The sequence below is a fragment of the Scyliorhinus canicula genome, chromosome 3 (assembly GCF_902713615.1).
Source record: "Scyliorhinus canicula chromosome 3, sScyCan1.1, whole genome shotgun sequence".
Lineage (NCBI taxonomy): Eukaryota > Metazoa > Chordata > Chondrichthyes > Carcharhiniformes > Scyliorhinidae > Scyliorhinus > Scyliorhinus canicula.
This window is the reverse complement of record NC_052148.1, coordinates 95,336,223-95,357,822: the sequence shown is the minus strand read 5'-3', so window position 1 is coordinate 95,357,822 and position 21,600 is coordinate 95,336,223. Positions and strand designations below refer to the sequence as shown.

The window sequence follows — 21,600 nt, the reverse complement described above, 5'->3', positions numbered from 1 at the left end:
TCCACTCCTTTGGCCTGTGTGTGGTAGTGTGACTCATTTAAGGGGGCAAGCTCCACGGAACATATGACCAGCTCAGAGCTAGTCGCACGGGAGCACACGAACCCTGGTTAATAGATAGTTTGCGCAGGGCAGGACGTCGGGCAGTGTGGACCCCGGAGCCAAAGTGACCAGACCTGTTATATCGTGTTTGTGCCTCTTATCTAGCTGCCTTTACCTTTCATCAATAAACCCCATTGTTTATTACTGGAAGCCTCCAGGTAATATCTTGAGCCACCATATTGGCGGTAAGAATGGGATCCATAACCTTCATATCCAAAAGAAGCTTTCGTTGGAAAAAAATGATTGAGATAGTTCAGGCAACGGAGTGCACCAAAAATGGTGCCACTGAGCTTCAAAGAGTGGCTGAAGGGGAGGTTAACCAAGTATAGGGTGATATGGCTGTGAGATCTGTGGTGGGATCAATAGGCACACCTCAGAGCCTCAGGACAGGACCAGAGCCCAAGAGTGGGAAGGAATCGGGGTGTAAAAGCCAATCTGAGGTGGACTGCTATTGTTGCGAGTGGGACCATCCCGATGAGACCTGCCATGTTCGGGGCTTTGTGTGCTTTCATGCAACCAAAGGGGACACATTCAAGTACGTTGCCATGAGAGGCAAAGCACACCTTTGCAAAACAAAATCAGCAGCAGCAGTCCACAACACCACTGGAGAAGAGCTCTGAAGAAGAGCATGCAGTGCATTGGGTGAATGCAATCCAATTGAGTAAGATGGCTCCAATTGAAATTGTCTTAAGAATAAATGGTAGACCCCTTAAAATGGAAGTCAGCCCCGGGGCTTCGGTGACTGTAGTGGGTGAGCAGACCTTCCAATATCTGCATGCAGGAACGCAGTCTTTAAGCTTGAAGAGTATTACGGCCAAGCTTTCCACATACAGCAGGGAGATTTTGAAGATCCCCAGAACAGCCAAGGCCCTGGTGGCCTACAGAAGGCAGGAGGCCAATCTGCCTTTGATTATCGTGAAAGGATATAGACCCAGTACGTTGGGAAGAGACTGGTTACAGAAGATTAGGCTCAACCTGCTGGAAATCTTCAAAATATCTGATGACATCCTCCATGTCTTATGTCTTTCACAAAGAATTGGGCCAGATTAAAGATGTAAACCAAGATATATGTCAATCCAGATTCAGCACCCAAGTTCTTCAAAGCCAGACCAATGCCATGTGCATTTCATCAGAAGATTGAAGCAGAGCTAAAGAGACTGGAAGAGCTGGGCATAATTATCGCATCATAGAATCACTACACTGCAGAAGGAGGCCATTCGGTCCATTGAGTCTGCACCGACTCTCTGTCGGTTGAGCACCCTACCTAGGGCCACTACGCCACCTATCCCCGTAACCTTGTAACACTACCTAATCTTTGGACACTAAGGGGCAATTTAGCATGGCCAACCTACCTAACCTGCACATCTTTGGATTGTGGGAGGAAACTGAAGCACTCAGAGGAAACCCATGAAAGACACGGAGAGAACATGTAAACTCACACAGGCAGCCACCCAAGGTCGGAATTGAAGCAGGGACCCTGGCTCTGTGAGGCAGCAGTGCTAATCATTGTGCCACCATGCTGCCCTCAAGCCAGTTCAGTTTTCAGAGTCGGTGGTGGTTGATCCATTGATAAGGACTTGTGGGATTATAAAATGACAATAAATCAAGCTGCCCAGGTTGATTGATATCCAATTCCTTGAATTGAGGGCATGTCCACAGGGACACTATTTGGCAGGCCAGGTCCGCGCTCGGCCGACGCCATGTTGTACGGCGCGACCGCTGCAGGTCGTTCCCATGCGCGTGGGCGGTCATGGACCCGGCAATCCTCCAGCGGTTTATATCGGGAAGGTTGTGCATTTTAAGTGGCGCGGCTGCTTGCCCCTCACCAGTCAGACTATCGGGGCTGGGGCCTCGCTGATTTTGTCGTCGTAAAACCAGACATTTCCTCCGGACATAGCTTCAAAGTCGGAGAATCCAGCCCATTACATTTTCATATCATTTTAATTAAGTATTGACTGTGGGCCTTCTCTTCAAGTTAGCCCACTCAAGCAGGCATTGGAACTTTCAAGTCTGTTTCTGCCAGTAAGCAATAAGAATAAATATTCCATTGATTTTTTTTAATACTTCTGTTTTTTATAGATTTAGTGGACCAACTTACCTCAGAGGGAGCATACAATATACTATTATAAAATAATCAATTGTGTTTGTTTTTCAGTGGTTCCTGTAAATATGGGGTATCGAAGGAACTGTGTAATATGGGTAACCTGTCTGCAATTCAGTGTATGTTTGTGCAGTGGTAAGTGCAACCCAAAGAAATGTGTGTTTCTCATTCTGCATTAAACCTGGTAGCTTAGTCAGTTAAATATTGGAGTACAACCAGGTCATCTTGGGGTTAAATTCTGGCTAGATTCACACAATTTTTCATCCTGATGAGGTGGCTAAAAGTGTCACCTTGTCCTAGGCCATGGGGAAAAGCTGGAGTGTACTGGGATTTAGAATCACTTCTTGACATATTACAGTAATAGAAAAATTGTATTAAAAGTTTGATGGACAAGTATCACCTGGTGAGGACACAATTAATATTGAACAATTCATAGGGGCGATTGACATAGGACTTTTGAATGGAAAGATGACGCAATGGATGAAATTCTCCAGTTGTCGGGATTCTCCAGTTTCGCCATCAGCATACTCCTGCCCGTGCGTTTCCCAGCAACGTGGGGTGGCTTCAGTGGGAAATCACATTGACGAGCGTTGGGAAGATAGAATCCCGCCGCTAGTGAACAGCACGCCGCCGAGAAGCACTGGGTGAATGGAGACTCTAGCCTATTGTATCAATTTTAGTTGCACTGAATGGTGCGTGCAAGATTTTGTGACACTTTCAAAGTAAGCCTTCCAGTAGATGATTTGTTGAAACTCATGAAGAAGCAAATAGGGCATTTCAAGGTGGCAAAGAAAAACAGCACTTTCTTTGAATGCTGCAAAGGAGAAAAACAATGTGGAGAGGCCGTTGAAGGAAACCACAGAAAATGTGATGTGTGCTCAATGGCACGTTTCACGTCCCAGAACTGTAGACAAGTGCTAGAAAAAAATTCAATGACCTGACAGGAGCAGGCAAGATATCATACTGGCTTGTCAAATTTTCTTCCAACACACTGTTTGCCTGGTGAAAGTATTGGCTACATAACTTGCACTGAAATGAGGGTAAGATCAGCATCAACTCGGGACCCTGCCGTACATATCTCCATCTCCACTATCAGCAATTACCTGCAAGCCTTACTCCACTTTAGAAGGGTGATACCACTAGATTTAACATACTAACCGTTTGCTACTGCCTGAAGGACTGCCCTCAAATGTTAGTTGCCTCAAATTCCCTCTGCCTTGCAAAGAATCCCCTTGGGCGGCAGGGGACTGACGCAATCACTCCAGACATTAGCAAGCTGACCCCTATTAAAGGTCGGCCATGATACTGCTGTCCTAACTGTGAAAGATGGCAAGATCAATCAAACCGTTCTGGCTGCAGCTTAATGGGAACAGAACTAATGTCGCTAAAGTGTCTTTGTTAAACTCAAGAGAGGCACAAGCTGTCATATCCTTCTCTGCCGCCTTCATCCCAAGGCACCATGCTCATCCAAACTTAGTTCAAATCTAGCAGATATCAATGCTGCTCAGGAAGCAAGGTACATCACCACATTCCTCTGCCACAAGCTATGCAATCCTCCACCTCACCACAACCTAGCTAAATATTGCCTGCTGATTTACCAAAAAGCTGCACTAAATGGAAGCATTTGTCAAACTTCAGCAGGTCAGACACACAGAATAGGAGGATCCATTGCAACACAACAGGAATGCAGAGACCAGACAGTGCAGGTTACAGGGTGACACATACTTAGGTACAGGGATAGGAAAACTTACTCTATATGTGTAAAATAAACTCATGTAATAATTACATTGCAATTCTTGCCTTGTAGTTAATTGTTTCATCTTTTTTGTCTGTCACCTGCAATTAAAATATAAGATTCATTAATTGGTTATTGAATATCAACTTCCCTTTCTCTTCAGGACCACCTGAGAAGCCTACAAACTTGACCTGCGTAACATATTACGATAAAAACATGACCTGTTGGTGGAATCCAGGACACGGCACACTGGTCCCGACCACGTATCAGTTAAATTTGTTGTGGGTATTGTTTTTTCTAATTTTATGGGCCAGCATACATTAAACAGCACCTTCCAAACCCCCTCCCCTCACAGAAAGCACTAGAAGGCCATCCCAATACAGCCGGTGGATTCCCCATGTGGCCGGGGACTTTTCTAACGCTGACAAAATACCGGCCAATTAAAAACTGGCTTCCTATCTCCGGTAGGTGGGTGTGTTCCCCAGGCAAAGTAAACACTTCATGTTTTTTTTAATTTGTTCTTGGGATGTGCGCATCGCTGGCTGGTCCAGCATTTGTTGCCCATCCCTAATTGCCCTCGAACTGAGTTGCTGGGTCATTTCAGTGGATGCCAGTTAAGAGTCAACCCCATCTCTCTGTGGGTCTAGACTTGCATATAGGCCAGACTGGGGAAGGGTGGCAAATTTCCTTCACTAAAGGACATTAGTGAACCAGATGGGTTTTTATGACAATCGGCAACAGTTTCATGGTCATCATTAGACTTTTAATTCCAGATTCTTATTGAATTTAAATTTCACCATCTTCCATGGTGGGATTCGAACCTGGGACCCCAGAGCATTACCCTGGTCTCTGGATTACTAGTCCAATGACAATAACACTATGCCACCGCCTCCCCCAGGCTGTTGCCATTGGGCTGGTAAAATCTGGACCAATGTGAAATTAGAGTAAACTTTAAAAAGAAAAAAATATGTATCAATGTAATACATGCACATGGTAAATAATAAAGTAGTGGTAGAAAGCGATCTATTCTCCAGTGCTCAAAATTAAATGTGTTATTTCTAAAATAAATGGCAGAAATCAAAAAATGTACCAAAATGTATCATAGGTCTGTCAGTTTCTTTACTGTCCACTTGTTCCATTTGTTTTAGCATTCCTTCACTTCATTTACAAAACTGCATACCAGAACTCTCCAAGAACTCATGCACAATTTATTATCCAAATATTCGGTATTATGTTGATTATACCATTTGGGTGGAGGCAAAAAACAATTTTGGAAAAACTGATTCCGATCACATAGTACTGGATGCAATGGATTCAGGTAACATTGGAACTGCATGTAATGGGGAACCATTCTAAAGTGTATTATTGTGATATTGTATGTGATACAATAAAGGAATTAAAATGCAATCATTATTTAATATTTTAATTATTATAATACATTACTTCTTGTGGTTATATACAAAGTTTTATCCATGATATAACCGCCATTTCACAGATCTAATAATTATTTTTTGGACTAACTTTATTTAGTAAAGCCTGAGCCCATTTTCATCACATCTGTACAACCCGGGCATGGATCGAGCAGATCGTTGATTGTGAAATGGGAAAACCCTGGGAAATTGCCAATAATCTTTCCACTAAAATACCACCTCCGATATCGAATGGCTGGGACTGTGGACTGGATTCAGGTACTTAACTGGGCATCAATGGGAAAGGATTCAATGCAAATGCTGAATTTAAAAGAAAACTGAATTGATTACTATTCAAAGTCTGAAATGCTTAATGTCTTTTTTGAGATATTTATGGACTTGTATGTAGGCTTATTGTTTACCTTTGGGCGAGATCTTCCGGCTAGTCCTGCCGACGGCACACCCCCAGTGGCGTGGGGTGGATTCAATGGGATCTCCCATTGACAGCGGCAGGACCAGAAGATCCCGCCACTGGTCAAAAGTGGGCCACCTCCAACCGCCGGGAAACACAGCACGGAGAGGCCAGAGAATCTCGTCATTTGAAGCTCTAAATAAGTGAAGGCTTAAATGTTAATCTCCCCTTTATTTTATACTAGCGATGAATCTATACTTGCATCAAAAGTCATGGTTGAAAGAGTATAAAATATGAAAAAGTTATGTTTAAAAAAAATTTAGAGTACCCAATTATATATTTTTTCCAATTAAGGGGCAATTTACCATGGCCAATCCACCTAACATGCACATCTTTGGGGGTGAAACCCACGCAGACATGGGGAGAATGTGCAAACTCCACACGGACAGTGACGAAAAAGTTATGTTTTGTATCTTTCCCCTTCTTCCAACTGGGTGATCTACCTGCTTCTCTCTATGAGAAATAAAATGTCTTTCAACCAACACAAGTTTTTATTCTTCCTGCCTTAGATTCGACCAGAGGGAATATTGCCTCATCGAGAGGATTTTACAATTAAAGGCCTGAAGCCATTCACAAAGTATATTGTGGCAATTTGCTGCATGGGACAAGATGGGAAAGGTTACTGGAGCGATTGGAGTTCAGAGAAAAGTGGAACTACTTCTGAAGATCGTACGTAGATTACAGAATCTGTTCATACTGGCAACACTCAAATGAACTTGCATGCGTTGGAAATGAATTTGTGCAGATCTTACAAGCAACCAGAATTTTAGTGAATTCTTTTGTTTTGCGAGTCAGGGGGTTGCACATCACTTCTAAAGCCTCGAGAGGTCCATTGGCTATATAATAATGCAACTGGAAATTCAACACTGAAAACTGGGTAACATCCTAGCCTTGTAATCAGAGATCTATTTTTCTTTGCAAAGAACCATCAATACTTAAAATGCTGGGAATACTCAGCCAGTCTGGCAGCATCTGTGCAGAGAGAGACAGAGTTAACGTTTCGAGTCCAATATGACTCTTCATCAGAATAATCATCAATACTCTACTGAGTAATGAATTAGCATTATACTCCTGTTGGTATAACTGTGACCGGTCAAAAGCCTGTCCTACTGTCCTATTTATTATCTCGGAACTTTGTACAAGGGGTTGATTTTATCTCACAGAGCAGTTTAGTGAACAGTAGCAGAGTCTGTTAAGCTCCGATGGGAACACAAAAGCAAGTTTTGCCTTCTTCAACTCCAAGTTTATTTTTCTAACACCACCACAGTGCCACCTGTAGCCCCTTTATACATTGATGCAAGTCTATTAAACAATAAGTGCAATCTATTAAACAATTAAAACCCCAATTCCAAATACTGGGGACTTAACTCTTTCCTAACAGTCTTTATTGATTTTAATATCTTTCCATGTTATCATCCCACACCCTGACATCCCAGATAAAATGACCTCTTATAAATTAACAGTTGGATGATCTGATTGCTCAACGATACAAGATCACCGACTAACACACCTTCCATTTCTTATTCATAACTCGGCAGCTTTTGGATATTCATCAGTTGTTATTTATCAGTTTTGATACATCTTGTAGCATCTAATAAGCAGAACAGTTTAGTACCTTTTATACTAACCATAAATAAGGCAAGTGAATTATCATGATGATTGCCATGGTGAGTCCCGTATGGACCAAAACTACCAGCTCTAAATACTTCCAGCTGCACATGAGCACAAGGCAGGGATACCCGCTGTCCTCACTCCTACTCGCCCTGGCAATCGAGCCGTTGGCGATCACCCTCAGAATGGTGAAAAACTGGAAGGGAATCCGAAGAGGAGACAGGGAGCAGAGTCTCACTCTGTGCAGATGACCTGCTCCTTGGACCCGCAAAGCAGCTTGGAAGGGATAATGAAGCTGCTGAGAGTGTTTGGAGCCTTCCCACGTTACAAGCTCAACCTGAGCAAGAGTGAAGTCTTCCCAGTAAAACCGAAAGGGGAAGGGGCAAAGCTGGCAGACTGAAGCCATTGACTTGTGTCTCCATGACAAAATTAATTCCCATCAATCAACTTCTTCCCTCTCCTGGCAGTTGAAGCTGACCGGACTATTCATAATGATGAGGTCATATTTGACCCCAATTTGAACATCTGACCACTGATCTGCAACATCGCTAAAGCCACTGATTTAAACCTCCACAATATTGCCCAACACAGCTCAGCAGTGCTTAAACGCTTGTCTATGCCGTTGTTACTTTTAGGTTTGATTATTCCATCACATTCCTGGCATCATCCCAGGTTCTACCGTATGTAAACTTGAGGTCATTCAAAACTCACACCAACCCACGTTCATCCCTTACCCCTGTCCTCACTGACCAACATCAGCTCACAGTTAAGCAAAGGTCCGGTTTAAACATTCTCATTCTTGTTTTTAAATTGCCCGATGGCCTTTCCCCTCCCTATGTCTTTAATTATCTCCAGCTCCACAACTCTCCAAAGCATCTGTTGAACAACACTGGTTTTAATCATCCCAACATTTGTGGCTGTACTTTCAGCTGTCAAGGCACTAAGTTCTGGGACACTCCACCCCTTTCTGCCTCACTTCCTTTCCCTCCTTTAAGACACTCCTAAAAAACAACCTCTTTGACCAAACCTCTGGGATGAGATCTCCCGGCTGTTTGGCTGCGGCACGTTTCCCAGAGGCATCGGGTGGATTAACTGGGAAATCCCATTGACAGCAGGGGCGACCAGAAGATCTCGCCAATTGCCAACAACGTGCCGCCTCCTGCTACCAGAAAACACACCACGCGGAGGCCAGAGAATCTCGTTCTTGGTCACCTGATCTAATAACATCTATGTGTCTCAATGTCAAATATTGCTTTATAATGCTCTTGTGTTGGTTTTCAGATAGAAACATGACACTGATTGTGCATGTAGTCATCCCATAGTTTTCAAACTTTCCCATGGCCTTAACTCACCCTGGAGATTATTTCCTGATTTTGCATTCCTGACAGCGATACGCATCTGCTGCTTACACATTTCAGAAATTCAAACCCATGCTCCATATGCCTTTTCCGCCATTTAAAATTTTGGTCAGAAAATCATCCGCCTAAATTTCCATTATACACTCATAGTGGTCAAGGCAGGAGCACAAATTGGCCCCCTCGCTTTGACACTTGTGTCTTGCGTATACAAATTATTTTGTTGAACATTTTATTGAAAATGTTCTTCTCTTATGCTTCTTAATCCTAGAACCAGCTCAAGGGCCAGACCTTTGGATCGTAAATAAAAATCCAAATTCACAAAGTAGACCAGTACTCATCATGTGGAAGGTAATGATGACATCGGTTTTTGTAGCTTGCAAACTTAATGTGGCAATGGGTTTCTTTAAACAGTAACATCAGATTATTTTTGGATAAAAACCTGCAAGGGTCTTAATGGTGCACTTACTTATCAACAAATCATATCTCCTTAAAGTGGTCAATGAGTTAACCCCTGGTAGCTTTAATCCTTAATATAGATTCAGAGATAAGACTAAGCTGGCTAATTAAAAGTTGTTGGTTCTTTAAATGAACCATTGAAATGATGACTGGCTCTCAGCGGTAGCCCCACTTGTCTGCGATACAGAATTTAGTGGGCTTCAATCCCACGGCAGAAAGTTGAGCATGTAATCTAGGCCATTACACTAGCGCATTACTAGGAGATGGACAGACTGCACTGTTGGAAATTCCATCTTTCAGATAAGAAGTTAAACCGAGACTCCATCTGTCCCATCAGGCGTATGGGGAAGATATTGGCACCATTTGAAGGCTGCCTTCTTGAACCGCTGCAGTCCATGTGGTGTAGGTTCACTCACAGAGCTGTTGTGGAGGGAGTTCCAAGATTTTTACCCTATGGTTCTATGACAGTGAAGGAATGGTGATATATCTCTAAGTCAAGATAGTGTGTAGCTTGTAGGGGAACTTTCAGGTGGTGGTGTTCCCATGCATCGGCTGCCCTTGTCCTTCCGGGTGGTAGAGGTGGTATTTCTAGTCACTAAAAGCATCAAAGGTATGGGGAGAGCGTGGGAGTATAGTGTTGAGATAGAGAATCAGCCATGACCACATTGAACGGTGGAGCAGGTTCAATGAGCCAAATGTCCATATCTACATCCAAATCTACATTTTAGCACTGACCACATAGACTACTTGTTTTTATTTGAAGATTTTGCAATCACAAGATTACAATCACTTATCAATGAGGAATATAATTCAGAGAACTTTAGTATATTCATCCAGAACAACCTTACGTCATCCACCCCATCCAGCACTGCCATTGAGGCATCCGATTGAATCTTAAATGAATCCAGGGTTTTCACCTCCAGCACTCTGAAAATCCAATCTAAGTATTAATCATTCTTTGTGGGAAGAAGCTCCTCTTGTCAATGTTATAGGCCAGGGTTTAGAGAACCCCAAAGTGTATCATGGAGTTCGCCTGACCCATGACTTTTACTAGATTGTGGTATGGGGAGCACACGGCCCACTCTACAGGTGTGGTACAGCAGAAATCGAAAAGTATTTTTTTAAGCAAAACAATGTTTATTCTATGAACTCAAGTTAACCTTTCTAAAACATAAAGTGAACATCTTAGCAACCATTACTTCAAATACAACCCCCAAAGAATACAACGCTAAGTAATCCTTAAGCTTTCCTTTTAACATCCACAAGACTTTTAAAAAACTTGTAACAGAAGCACATCAGGTTTAAATTCACTACTGAGAACAGTTATCACTCTGGATTCACCAAATGATCAAGAGATAGTCTTTACAAGGCAGAGAGAACAACATTACACATTCTTTGGCTGGCTGCAGCTCCAACACTGAAACGAAACCAAAAAAACATAGACACACCCAAGCTTTTCTCAAAGTGAAACTAAAAGCTGACAGACAGCCCAGCTCTACCCACACTCTGACATCACTGCAGTAATAAACACCCATTTCTTAAAGGTACACCCACTACAGTTATTCTATTTTTAAAATGCCCATTCCTTAAAGGTACTCTCACATGACACCAACTTGAACTCCTGGTATTCATGGCCCTTTTTTGCCCTGCTGCAAGTGTTTCCATGTCTTTCCTGTGTCTGAGTTGCCTTTATCGGGCTCTATAATACTTTTAATTTATCTGATGCTTATTTATTCAACAGATGTACAAATTAAATAAAAGTATACTATTTAAATATAATTTAAATTTAAACACGCAGGAACTAAGCACATCTGATGCTAATGGAATCATTTTAGGATACCAACTGCAGATAAAGGAAAGAAAAAGTCAGGCAGTGGCATGGATCAACAGTACGGATCTAGAGTATAGTCGTGTTCTTTCTGGAGAATCCTACATAATAACGATTGCTGCCTACAACTCAGTTGGTAACTCCCCTGAGTCTCAGCTGATAGTGCCCCCAGCAAATCCAGAAGGTAGGTGTAACAAATAAAAGATGCCAATTGATGATTCCATTTATTAAGGGAGTGTAAAGTTGTGCAATACTAACTAAACATTGTCAGAGATTAATCTCCACTCTGTGCGGCAATTAGTTTAGTGCCCCTGGGTGACTTGATAGCTGTCCATTCATTTCTGTTGAAATGTGTCTGAGAAATGGGAACGGGTTTGACTTCTGATTTCTGTCTCGGCAGCACTTCTCGAAAGTCTGATGGGGGAGGGCACGGGTGGGTGGGGCAGGTGGTGGTGCTGGGTTACCGGAAGGACCCTATAGGTGTCTTTGTCTTTTCTGTGAGGTTCAGGCCTTGATCCCAGTCTGAACGCCCATGGGGTCCTCACGACTGCTAGCGGGCTTGCGATGTTGAGTCTGATCAGCCATCCTCTGGAGGTCATGTGCCCTTTGAAAGCCTAAGGCTTGGGAACTTCTGAAGTGAGGAGCCCCTGCCATGACCCCATTTCTGATGACTTTGTAGGCCTAGATCCAGGTTCCAACTTCACTTAGCCATCCCATAAGCTAGAGGACACAGGCCGGGACCAGGCAAAATCAGATCCAGCTGACTCTGGCCAAAAATATAGCAGGAAAGTAATAAATTATTTAAATGAGGCAATGGGAGGAGCACAAATCCAGCGTGGATGTACAAGCAATTATTCAAATATCAACTTGGCTCTCCCCGTGTCTGCGTGGGTTTCCTCCGGGTGCTCTGATTTCCTCCCACAAGTCCCGAAAGGCGAGCTGTTAGGTGAATTGGACATTCTGAATTCTCCCTCTGTTTACTTGAACCGGCACCAAAGTGTGGCGACTAGGGGATTTTCACAGTAACTTCATTGCAGCGTTAATGTAAGCCTACTTGTGACAATAAAGATTATTATTATGATTAAGATAATTTTCTAATGTTAAATGTGTTTGTTTTGAGTATAGAACTCCCACCTGTACTACAGGTTCACGCTGCCGCACATAATGAGCGATTGCTGGTGGAATGGAAGGCTCCCAATGCAACTGTAAATAGATACATAGTTGAATGGTGTGTGGCAGAGTCAGACAGTAATCAGTGCAGTGGGCCTGTACACTGGATGAATGAACCCAATTCGACTGAGAAAGCGTTTGTCGATGGTGAGTAGTTATCGTAAAACGTAAGAACAGAGGATATAGAAGCAGAAGTAGACCATTCGGCCCCTCGAGCCTGTTCCGCCATGAAATAAGATCATGGTTGATTTATTAATGTTTTATATTCCTTATTCCCCCCAACCCCCAATGACCTTTGATAGAATCTATCTACCTCCACATGAAAAATATTCTATTACCCCCACCTCCACTGCCTACTGAGGCGGAGAGTTCCAAAGTCAGACAACCATCTGAGAGACAATAGTTCCCATATGTGTCCTGAGGGCATCTACTAATTTTAAAAACAGTACCTGAGTTCTGGACTCACCCACAAGAGTAAAAGGAATCACTTGTTTGAAAGTGATGGCTTGCTGGAATTACAAGAGTTCAAAGTGCACTTACCTGTTTGGAAAACCATGTTGAAACTTCTGCTGGCTGGAGGCCATCAGCGAAAGAGTTCCCCAAGACCACAATGCAGCCCAGCACAGGTGAACTCAGGGAGGCCACCCTTTTAAAAAAATATTTTTATTAAGGCATTTTGTATATACATTGAACACAGCCAAAATCAGAATAAGAACAAACCGGAAACCTCAGAACAAATAAATAAATAATACCCAACTGCCCATCCTCCCCGCCATTCCCTTCCGCCCCACCTGCCTCCCCCATTTTAATCCCCTTACCCGCCCCTCCCCTTCCCCGCTGACAGCTTAACTATCCTTGAAGAAGTCGATAAACGGTTTGCACCTCCGGGCAAACCCCTCCACTGATCCTCTTAAGGTGAACTTAACTTTTTCTAGCCGAAGGAACTCCACCAGGTCACTCACCCACACCCCCGGCTTTTGGGGCCCTGAGTCCCTCCATTCCAACAAGATCCGTCTCCAGGCTGCCCAGGAGGCAAAGGCCAAGACATTGGCCTCTCTTACTCCCTGGTCTCCCGGGTCCTCCGACACTCCGGAAATCGCCACTTCTGGGCTCGGGGCCACCTTCACCTTCAGCACCTCGGACATAATGTAGATCAACCCCTGCCAGAATCCCTCCAGCTTCAGACACATCCAAAACATGGTGGACATGGTTCGTGGACCCCCCCCCCCCCCCCCACGCACTGCCCACACCTGTCTCTACCCCCTCATCCTGGCCACCGTCATTTACACCCTGTGAACTACCTTAAACTGAATAAGGCTAAGCTTGGCACATGACGAGGATGTATTCACCCTCCTCAAAGCCTCCAGCCACAACCCAGCCTTCATTTCCACCCCCAACTCCTCCTCCCACTTCTGTTTAACTTCTCCTACCAGGGTTCCCTCCCAGTCCATCAACACCTTGTAAATCTCGGACACCTTACCCTCACCCAGTCCTGCTTTCGATACCACCTTATCCTGTAGTCCCTGGGGCGGCAGATCGGGAAAGGACAGCACCTGCTTCCACACATAATCCCGCACCTGTAAGTACCAGAACCTGTTCCCACTGGACAGCTCATACTCCTCCTCCAATTCCTTTAAACCTGAAAAGCTGCCCAACAAACCACTCAATCCCCACCATCGCCACCCCCAAAACCTAGCATCTAAGCCCCCTGGCGCAAATCTATGATTCCCACAGATCGGTGCCCACACTGAGGCACCCTCTAACCTCCGATGCTGCCTCCACTGACCTCACACCCGCAGGGCCGCCACCACCACAGTGCTCGTGGCGTACTTGGTCGGCGAGAACTGCAGAGGCGCCATCAACTTGTAACCTTAAAAGAAGCTGCCTTCATCCGCTCCCATACCCACCCCTCCCTCACCAACCACTTCCTAGCCATGGCTATATTCACCGGCTAGTAGTCGTTCACTATGTTTGGCAAAGCCAGCCCTCTCGCCCAGCGCCCCCTCTCCAGAAGCATCTTCTTTACCCTTGGAGATTTCCTCGCCCACACAAACCCTGAAATCAGAGCATTAATTTTCCTGAAGTAAACTTTGGAATAAAGATCGGGAGGTTCTGAAAAACAAATAAGAGCCTCGGGGGTAACGTTATTTTCACTGACTGCATCCGTCCCACCAGTGATAGCGGGAGCTGTCCCACCTCTTGAAATCCCCCCTCATCTTTTCAGCCAACCGTACCAAATTCAATTTATCCAGTTGATCCCATCCCCGTACCACCTGGATGCCCAGAAACCTAAAACTCACCCCCACTTTAAACGGCTGTTCACCCAACCTCCTCTCCTGGCCCCTGGCCTGGATTGGGAAGATCTCATTCTTCCCTATGTTTAGCTTATATCCGGAAAACCGGCTAAATTCCTCCAAAATATTCATGATATCCCCCAAGGCCTCCCAGTGGATCCGATATGTAAAGCAGCAGATTGTCCACATATAGCGAGACCCTGTGCTCCAAACTCGCCCCGCACTATCTCTCTCCAACTCCTTGACATTCTAAGCATTGTTTCGCTCACTGGGCTAAATCACTGGCTTTGAAAGCAGACCAAGGCAGGCCAGCAGCATGGTTCGATTCCCGTAACAGCCTTCCCGAACAGGCGCCGGAATGTGGCGACTAGGGGCTTGTCACAGTAACTTCATTTGAAGCCTACTCGTGACAATAAGCGATTTTTATTTTAATTTCATTTCATTGCCAGTGGCTCTATTGCCAAGGCAAAAAGCAATCGGGAGAGTAGACACCCCTGCCTTGTCCCAGGTTTGGCCCGCAGTACCTCAAACTCACCCGATTCATCCTTACACTCGCTACCAGCGCCCTGGACAGCAATCGGACCCAGTCCTTGAGCCCCTGCCCGAACCGGCCCAGCACTTCCCTCAGATACTCCCATTCCACCCGGTTAAACGCCCTCTCCACGTCCATTGCGACCGCAACCTCCACCTCCTGTCTCTCCAGGGGCATCATTGATGCATTTAACAACTGCCTAACATTAGCCGACAAATATCTCCCCTTTACGAACCCTGTTTGGTCTTCCCCTATCACCCCCGGGACACAGTCCTCAATCCGCGAGGCCAAGCTCGCCGCCAGCAGTTTGGCATCCACATTCAGCAGTGATATCGGACGGTAGGACCGCACTGCTCTTGGACTTTATCCTTCTTCAAAATTAAGGATAGCGAAGCCTGCAATAAAGCAGGGGGAAGCTCCTCCCTTTCCCTCAGTATATGCCCTTACCAGCAGGGGTCCCAGATCCCCAGAGAACTTCTTGTAGAAATCCACCGGGAACCCATCTGGGCCCGGGGCCTTCCCTGCCTGTATCGCCCCCATACCCTCCATTACCTCCACCAGTGGGGTCTCCCAGCCCCTCTACCAGGTCCTCCTCTACCTTGGGGAACTCCAACCATCTCGGAATCGGCGCATTCCCTCCGCCCCGGCCGGGGCTCCGATGCATAGAGCCTCTTACAAAATTCCTCAAATTTAATCACATCGGGTCCAGTACCACTCTCCCCCTCCCATCTTTCACCTTCTCAATCTTCCTTGCCGACTCCTGCTTCTTAAGTTGGTGGACTAACATCCTGCTCTCCTTCTCCCCATATTTATAGGCTGCCCCCCTGGCCCTAACCAACTGCCCTACTGCCTTCCCCGTGGACACCAACCCGAATTCCATCTGGAGCTTCTGCCGCTCCTTCAACAACTCTGACTCCGCAGCCACCGAATGCCTCCTGTCAGCCCGCCGGATCTCCTCCACCAACCTAGCCATCTCTGCCCACTCCGTCCTATCCCTATACGGCCATATCGATATAAATTCCACCCTGACTACTGCCTTGAGCACCTCCCATAGCATGGTGGCCGAAACCTCCCCCGTGTCATTCAGCTCCACCTACTACAGCCCCCCATGCACTCCATGGGCCCCTTCACCTGCTTCGCATCGCTGACACCCTCCCTGATCGTGGACTTGACCGGTCCAACCCTGGATCAATGACCGTGTTGAAGTCCCCCCAAAATCAACCAGTGCGAATCCAGGTACGGGATCTTCCCCAACACCTGCCTTATGAATTGAACATCGGCCCATTTTGGGGCATAAATGTTCACCAGGACCAATGGCAACCCCTCCAATTTCCCATTCACCATCACAAACCTACTCCAGGGATCTGCCACTATATTCCCCACCTCAAACATCCCCCGCTTATTTATCAGCACTGCAATCCCGCGCATCTTCATATCTGATCCCGAATGGAAGACTTGCCCTCCCCACCCTTTCCTTCACCTTCAAGCTTCTCAACATAACATAAGAACATAAGAACTAGGAGCAGGAGTAGGCCATCTGGCCCCTCGAGCCTGCTCCGCCATTCAATGAGATCATGGCTGATCTTTTGTGGACTCAGCTCCACTTTCCGGCCCGAACACCATAACCCTTAATCCCTTTTTTCTTCAAAAAACTATCTATCTTTACCTTAAAAACATTTAATGAAGGAGCCTCAACTGCTTCACTGGGCAAGGAATTCCATAGATTCACAACCCTTTGGGTGAAGAAGTTCCTTCTAAACTCAGTCCTAAATCTACTTCCTCTTATTTTGAGGCTATGCCCCCTAGTTCTGCTTTCACCCGCCAGTGGAAACAACCTGCCCGCATCTATCCTATCTATTCCCTTCATAATTTTTAATGTTTCGATAAGATCCCCCCTCATCCTTCTAAATTCCAACGAGTACAGTCCCAGTCTACTCAACCTCTCCTCTTAATCCAACCCCTTCAGCTCTGGGATTAACCTCGTGAATCTCCTCTGCACACCCTCCAGTGCCAGTACGTCCTTTCTCAAGTAAGGAGACCAAAACTGAACACAATACTCCAGGTGTGGCCTCACTAACGCCTTATACAATTGCAGCATAACCTCCCTAGTCTTAAACTCCATCCCTCTAGCAATGAAGGACAAAATTCCATTTGCCTTCTTAATCATCTGTTGCACCTGTAAACCAACTTTCTGTGACTCATGCACGAGCACACCCAGGTCTCTCTGCACAGCAGCATGCTTTAATATTTTATTGTTTAAATAATAATCCCGTTTGCTGTTATTCCTACCAGAATGGATAACCTCACATTTGTCAACATTGGATTCCATTTGCCAGACCCTAGCCCATTCACTTAACCTATCCAAATCCCTCTGCAGACTTTCAGTATCCTCTGCACTTTTCGCTTTACCACTCATCTTAGTGTCATCTGCAAACTTGGACACATTGCCCTTGGTCCCCAACTCCAAATCATCTATGTAGATTGTGAACAATTGTGGGTCCAGCACGGATCCCTGAGGGACACCACTATCTACTGATCGCCAACCAGTGAAGCACCCATTAATCCCCACTCTTTGCTTTCTATTAATTAACCAATCCTCTATCCATGCTACTACTTTACCCTTAATGCCATGCATCTTTATTTTATGCAGCAGCCTTTTGTGTGGCACCTTGTCAAAAGCTTTCTGGAAATCCAGATATACCACATCCATTGGCTCCCCGTTATCCACTGCACTGGTAATGTCCTCAAAAAATTCCACTGAATTAGTTAGGCATGACCTGCCCTTTATGAACAAATGCTGCGTCTGCCCAATGGGACAATTTCTATCCAGATGCCTCGCTATTTCTTCCTTGATGATAGATTCAAGTACATGAACACATGTGACCGTTTGATTGGCCCATTCAACCTTCTCACGTACCATGTGACCAGCCTGGTCAGGGGCACCCCACTCCCTTCCCCTGCCAATCAACCATGTCCCTGCTTGGGCCAGCCCCCGGCCCGCATCACAAGACCCTTCAGGTCCGCCCCCTCAGATGTCCACCATCGCCAACCCCCTACCGTGTCACCACAGCAGCCGCACCCCTGTCAGCAGTCCCCCATCCTCCCCATCCCATAAACAAAATAACAATTCTATCCTCCTGTAACACTCTAGCCCCTCCCATCAATTGTTCCAGTATTTTGGCCAAATACAAGCCAGCAGCCGCTCCCTCAATACCCTCTGGCATCCCAATAATTCTTACATTTTGTCTGCGGGAGCAGTTTTCCAAGTCCTCTATTTTTTCCTTTCACCGCCTCCTGCTTCATCCCAACCTCGGCCGCCAATGAGGTCAGTGCTCCTCGTACGCCCCCACTGCCTCCTCCACCTTCTGGATCACCTGGCTTTGGGTCTCCAGCCTCTGCTCCAGCTGGTCAAACCCCGCTTTCAGCGGGTCCATCACCTTGGCCTGGTCCTCCTGGGCTTCCCTCCTCTGCTGACTAAACCTCTCATTCAGGAAGCCCACCAGCTGCTCCATCGACCATTGGACTGGTGGGGCTGACCCTTTACCCTCTGCATCTTCTCCTGTGTTGCACAAAGAGTTTCTTGTTCCAGCAGCTCCTTTTTTCTGGACCCACTTCTGGTCCGTGGATCCATCCGCTTACTCCGCCAATGGAGTAAAACTTTCCTCCACCACCTCTGCACCTTTTTCCACCACTCACTCCATGGCTGCTCATCTCCCTTTTTTCATTGCACTGATTGCCAAAAATCAGGTAGGTTTGAAGGACCCAGTGAAATTGACAGGCCAGGGAGGAGGTAAGCGGAATTTGGCTATTTGGGTCCGGGGGTCTGGTCTGGTGGGAATGTGAGGGGGTGGGGGGGGGGGGGGGGGGGGGGGGTGGTTCAGGTGTCCATGCAGGAGAAGGGGGTGGGGGGGGGGGGTGCTGGTGGTGTCGAGAGGGGACATTGGGAAAACTCTGGGGGTTGACTAGTCAGATGGTTGGTTCCAGAGTGAGGAGGGGAGGGGTCCCGTGTGGGACTCTTTTTGGATGTTTCAAATAGTTACTTCGAAGTTAGAAGTGGTTTTTATTTCTTTTAACTCTTTACGAGTAATTATTGGTGTGAAATGGGCAGAAACACCATAAGTTACTGATTCAAATCACTTTGCCCAATGGTTCCCAGCGCAGCTACACAGGTCCGTGGATGTTAGCCCTTCTGGACAATCCCCATGTAAAGCTTTACCTGGGAGCTTCCCAAAGGGATTCCCCAGCCCATCTTTGGGATACCGCCAAATCTGATCCTCGGGAGTCAGAAGGTTCCGGGCCTTTGTTGTTTAGGAAATAAATAGTTTGGATTAAAAGCTCTGATGACCTGTATCTGAAATCTGGGATTAACCCATTTATTTAAAAGGGTTCAATGCCAATATTAAAAAGTTGCAATTGGAAGATTTAACTTGAAATGTCAGATCCCACTGAAATAGTTGTTTTCACATGCCACAGGGCAAGGGGGTTCTGTTGACTGGTAATGATTTGGCTGAAGGGAGCAAAACCATGGGAACTAAATTTGCTAATTACACAAAGGTGGGTAGAAAAGTAAGTGCGCAATTTGACAGAAAGTCCTGTGTTGGGAACTTTTATCCGGTTGTTTCCCGGCTGCCAGCACCGAGAATGGCCACGCTATTAAATGGGACTTTGCTTCATTTCTGGCCATGGGGCTCATTCTCTGCACTAATAAGCTCTGCTCGCCAGTGATGTCATCCCAATCTCTGGAACCCCCACTGCGTCCTCCGGACTCCCCCAACACTCCAACTCACCAATTAGGGGGTCACCAAGCCCCCTGCACCACACCTCATAAGTGCAGGGCACTGGGCCCCTGGCCCAATCCCTGACAAGGGCAAGATGCCACCTTGGCACTGCCAGCTTGGCACTGTGGCAGTGCCCCTACCAGCATTGCAGTGTTACCTTCTCAGAGCGTGACCGCCCAGGGACCCCCAATCACCTGGGAGACCCCCTCCCAAGTGCCAGTGCGCCTGGCCCACGTTTGTGGAAACCAGTGTTAAATGGCGCCCCTCAGGGTCTCCCAGGCGAGGCTTTTAGATCCTGCGCCTTGAGTGAGATTAACTGCTTACTTGAATATGCAAATCTGGATCAATGGGCGGGATCCAGATCACGGCACTTTGCAAAATCTCATTAGACCTCGCGAGGCGTGATGAGGCTGGTAAATCTCACAGGAGGGATCTCACAAGATTTACTGGCCTTGTCACGTCCTGAATCAGGAGTGACGAGGCCTTTAGATCGTGCCCTAAGTTACCAAGAGAATATAATGGGTGGGATTCTCCGGCCACATCCGCCCGGTGACCGGAGAATCCTGCCTGAGGTCAATAGAGTTCTCCATTCTACGCAGCTCGTCCATGGAGTTCTTGTGGCGGGCGGGGCAGGAGAATCCAGCCCAAAGAGTCAATAAAAGGAAATAGGTGGGTTCAGTGAGTGGCAGAAAATTAGCAGATGGAGCTGAATGTGGGAAAACGTGTCCACTTTTGCAGGAATATTATAAAAGCAATGGAAAGAGATTGCAGAACTGTACAGTACAGAGGGATCTGGGTGTCCTGGTGGGTGAATCACAAAAGGTTAGTATGCAGGTACAGCGAGTGATTAGGATGGCAAATGGAATGCTGTGGTTTATTGCGAGGAGAATCGAATATTAATGTAGGAAAGTGGTGCTACAGCTGTACAGGGCTTTAGGGAGACTGCATCTGGAGCAGTGTGTACAGCATTGGTTGCATTACTTATGAAAGGATATAATTGCATGAGAAGCACTTCAGAGAATGCTCACTTGACTGATCCTGGAATGAAGGGTTTATTTAATGAGGAAAGGAAGTGCAGGTTGGGCCTCCACTCATTCGCGTTCAGAAGGATGAAAGGTGATTTATTGAATCATATAAGATTCTGAGGGGATTTGACAGTGTGGTTGCTGAGAGGATGTTTTTCCCTTGTGGGGGAGTCTGGAACTAGGGCACACAGTTTAAAATTAGGAGTCTCCCATTTATGATGGAAATGAAGAGAATTTCTTTGCCTCAGAGAGTTGTGATCCTGGGGAATTCTCTTCCACAGAAAGCAATGGAGGCAGTCTCAATAAATACATTCACGGCTGAGTTAGGTAGATTTTTGATTGACAAAGGAATCGAGGGACAGAAAAGTGGAATTAAGACCACAATCAGATCAGCAATGACTTTATCGAATGGCGGGGCAGACACCAGGGCTGAATGGCCAACTCATGAACATAGAACATAGGATATTACAGCGCAGTACAGGCCCTTCGGCCCTCGATGTTGCGCCGACCTGTGAAACCCCTCTAAAGCCCATCTACACTATTCCCTTATCGTCCATATGCCTATCCAATGACCATTTGAATGCCCTTAGTGTTGGCGAGTCCACTACTGTTGCAGGCAGGGCATTCCACGCCCTTACTACTCCTAATTCTTGGTCCTTGCATTGTGTTGACAGCAAGAATGGATCCTTATACCACACTGACTTTCTGGGGTTTGAGCCACTAGAATCAATT

The 21,600-nt window shown here is 46.1% G+C and overlaps 1 protein-coding gene across 5 annotated transcripts in view; it reads left to right on the top strand.

The window, feature by feature from the left end:
* LOC119962818 (interleukin-6 receptor subunit beta-like) overlaps positions 1–21,600 on the top strand; it is a 65,633-nt gene that overhangs the window by 24,875 nt on the left and 19,158 nt on the right. For all 5 annotated transcript variants that reach the window (XM_038790941.1, XM_038790937.1, XM_038790940.1 and 2 more), the window contains 8 exons: positions 2,255–2,335; positions 4,099–4,216; positions 5,084–5,253; positions 5,466–5,623; positions 6,326–6,485; positions 9,054–9,133; positions 11,040–11,253; positions 12,195–12,386. In XM_038790941.1, the coding sequence (XP_038646869.1) occupies positions 2,269–2,335; positions 4,099–4,216; positions 5,084–5,253; positions 5,466–5,623; positions 6,326–6,485; positions 9,054–9,133; positions 11,040–11,253; positions 12,195–12,386 (1,159 nt within the window). In that variant the 5' untranslated portion in view covers positions 2,255–2,268. The remainder of the gene's footprint in view (positions 1–2,254; positions 2,336–4,098; positions 4,217–5,083; positions 5,254–5,465; positions 5,624–6,325; positions 6,486–9,053; positions 9,134–11,039; positions 11,254–12,194; positions 12,387–21,600) is intronic.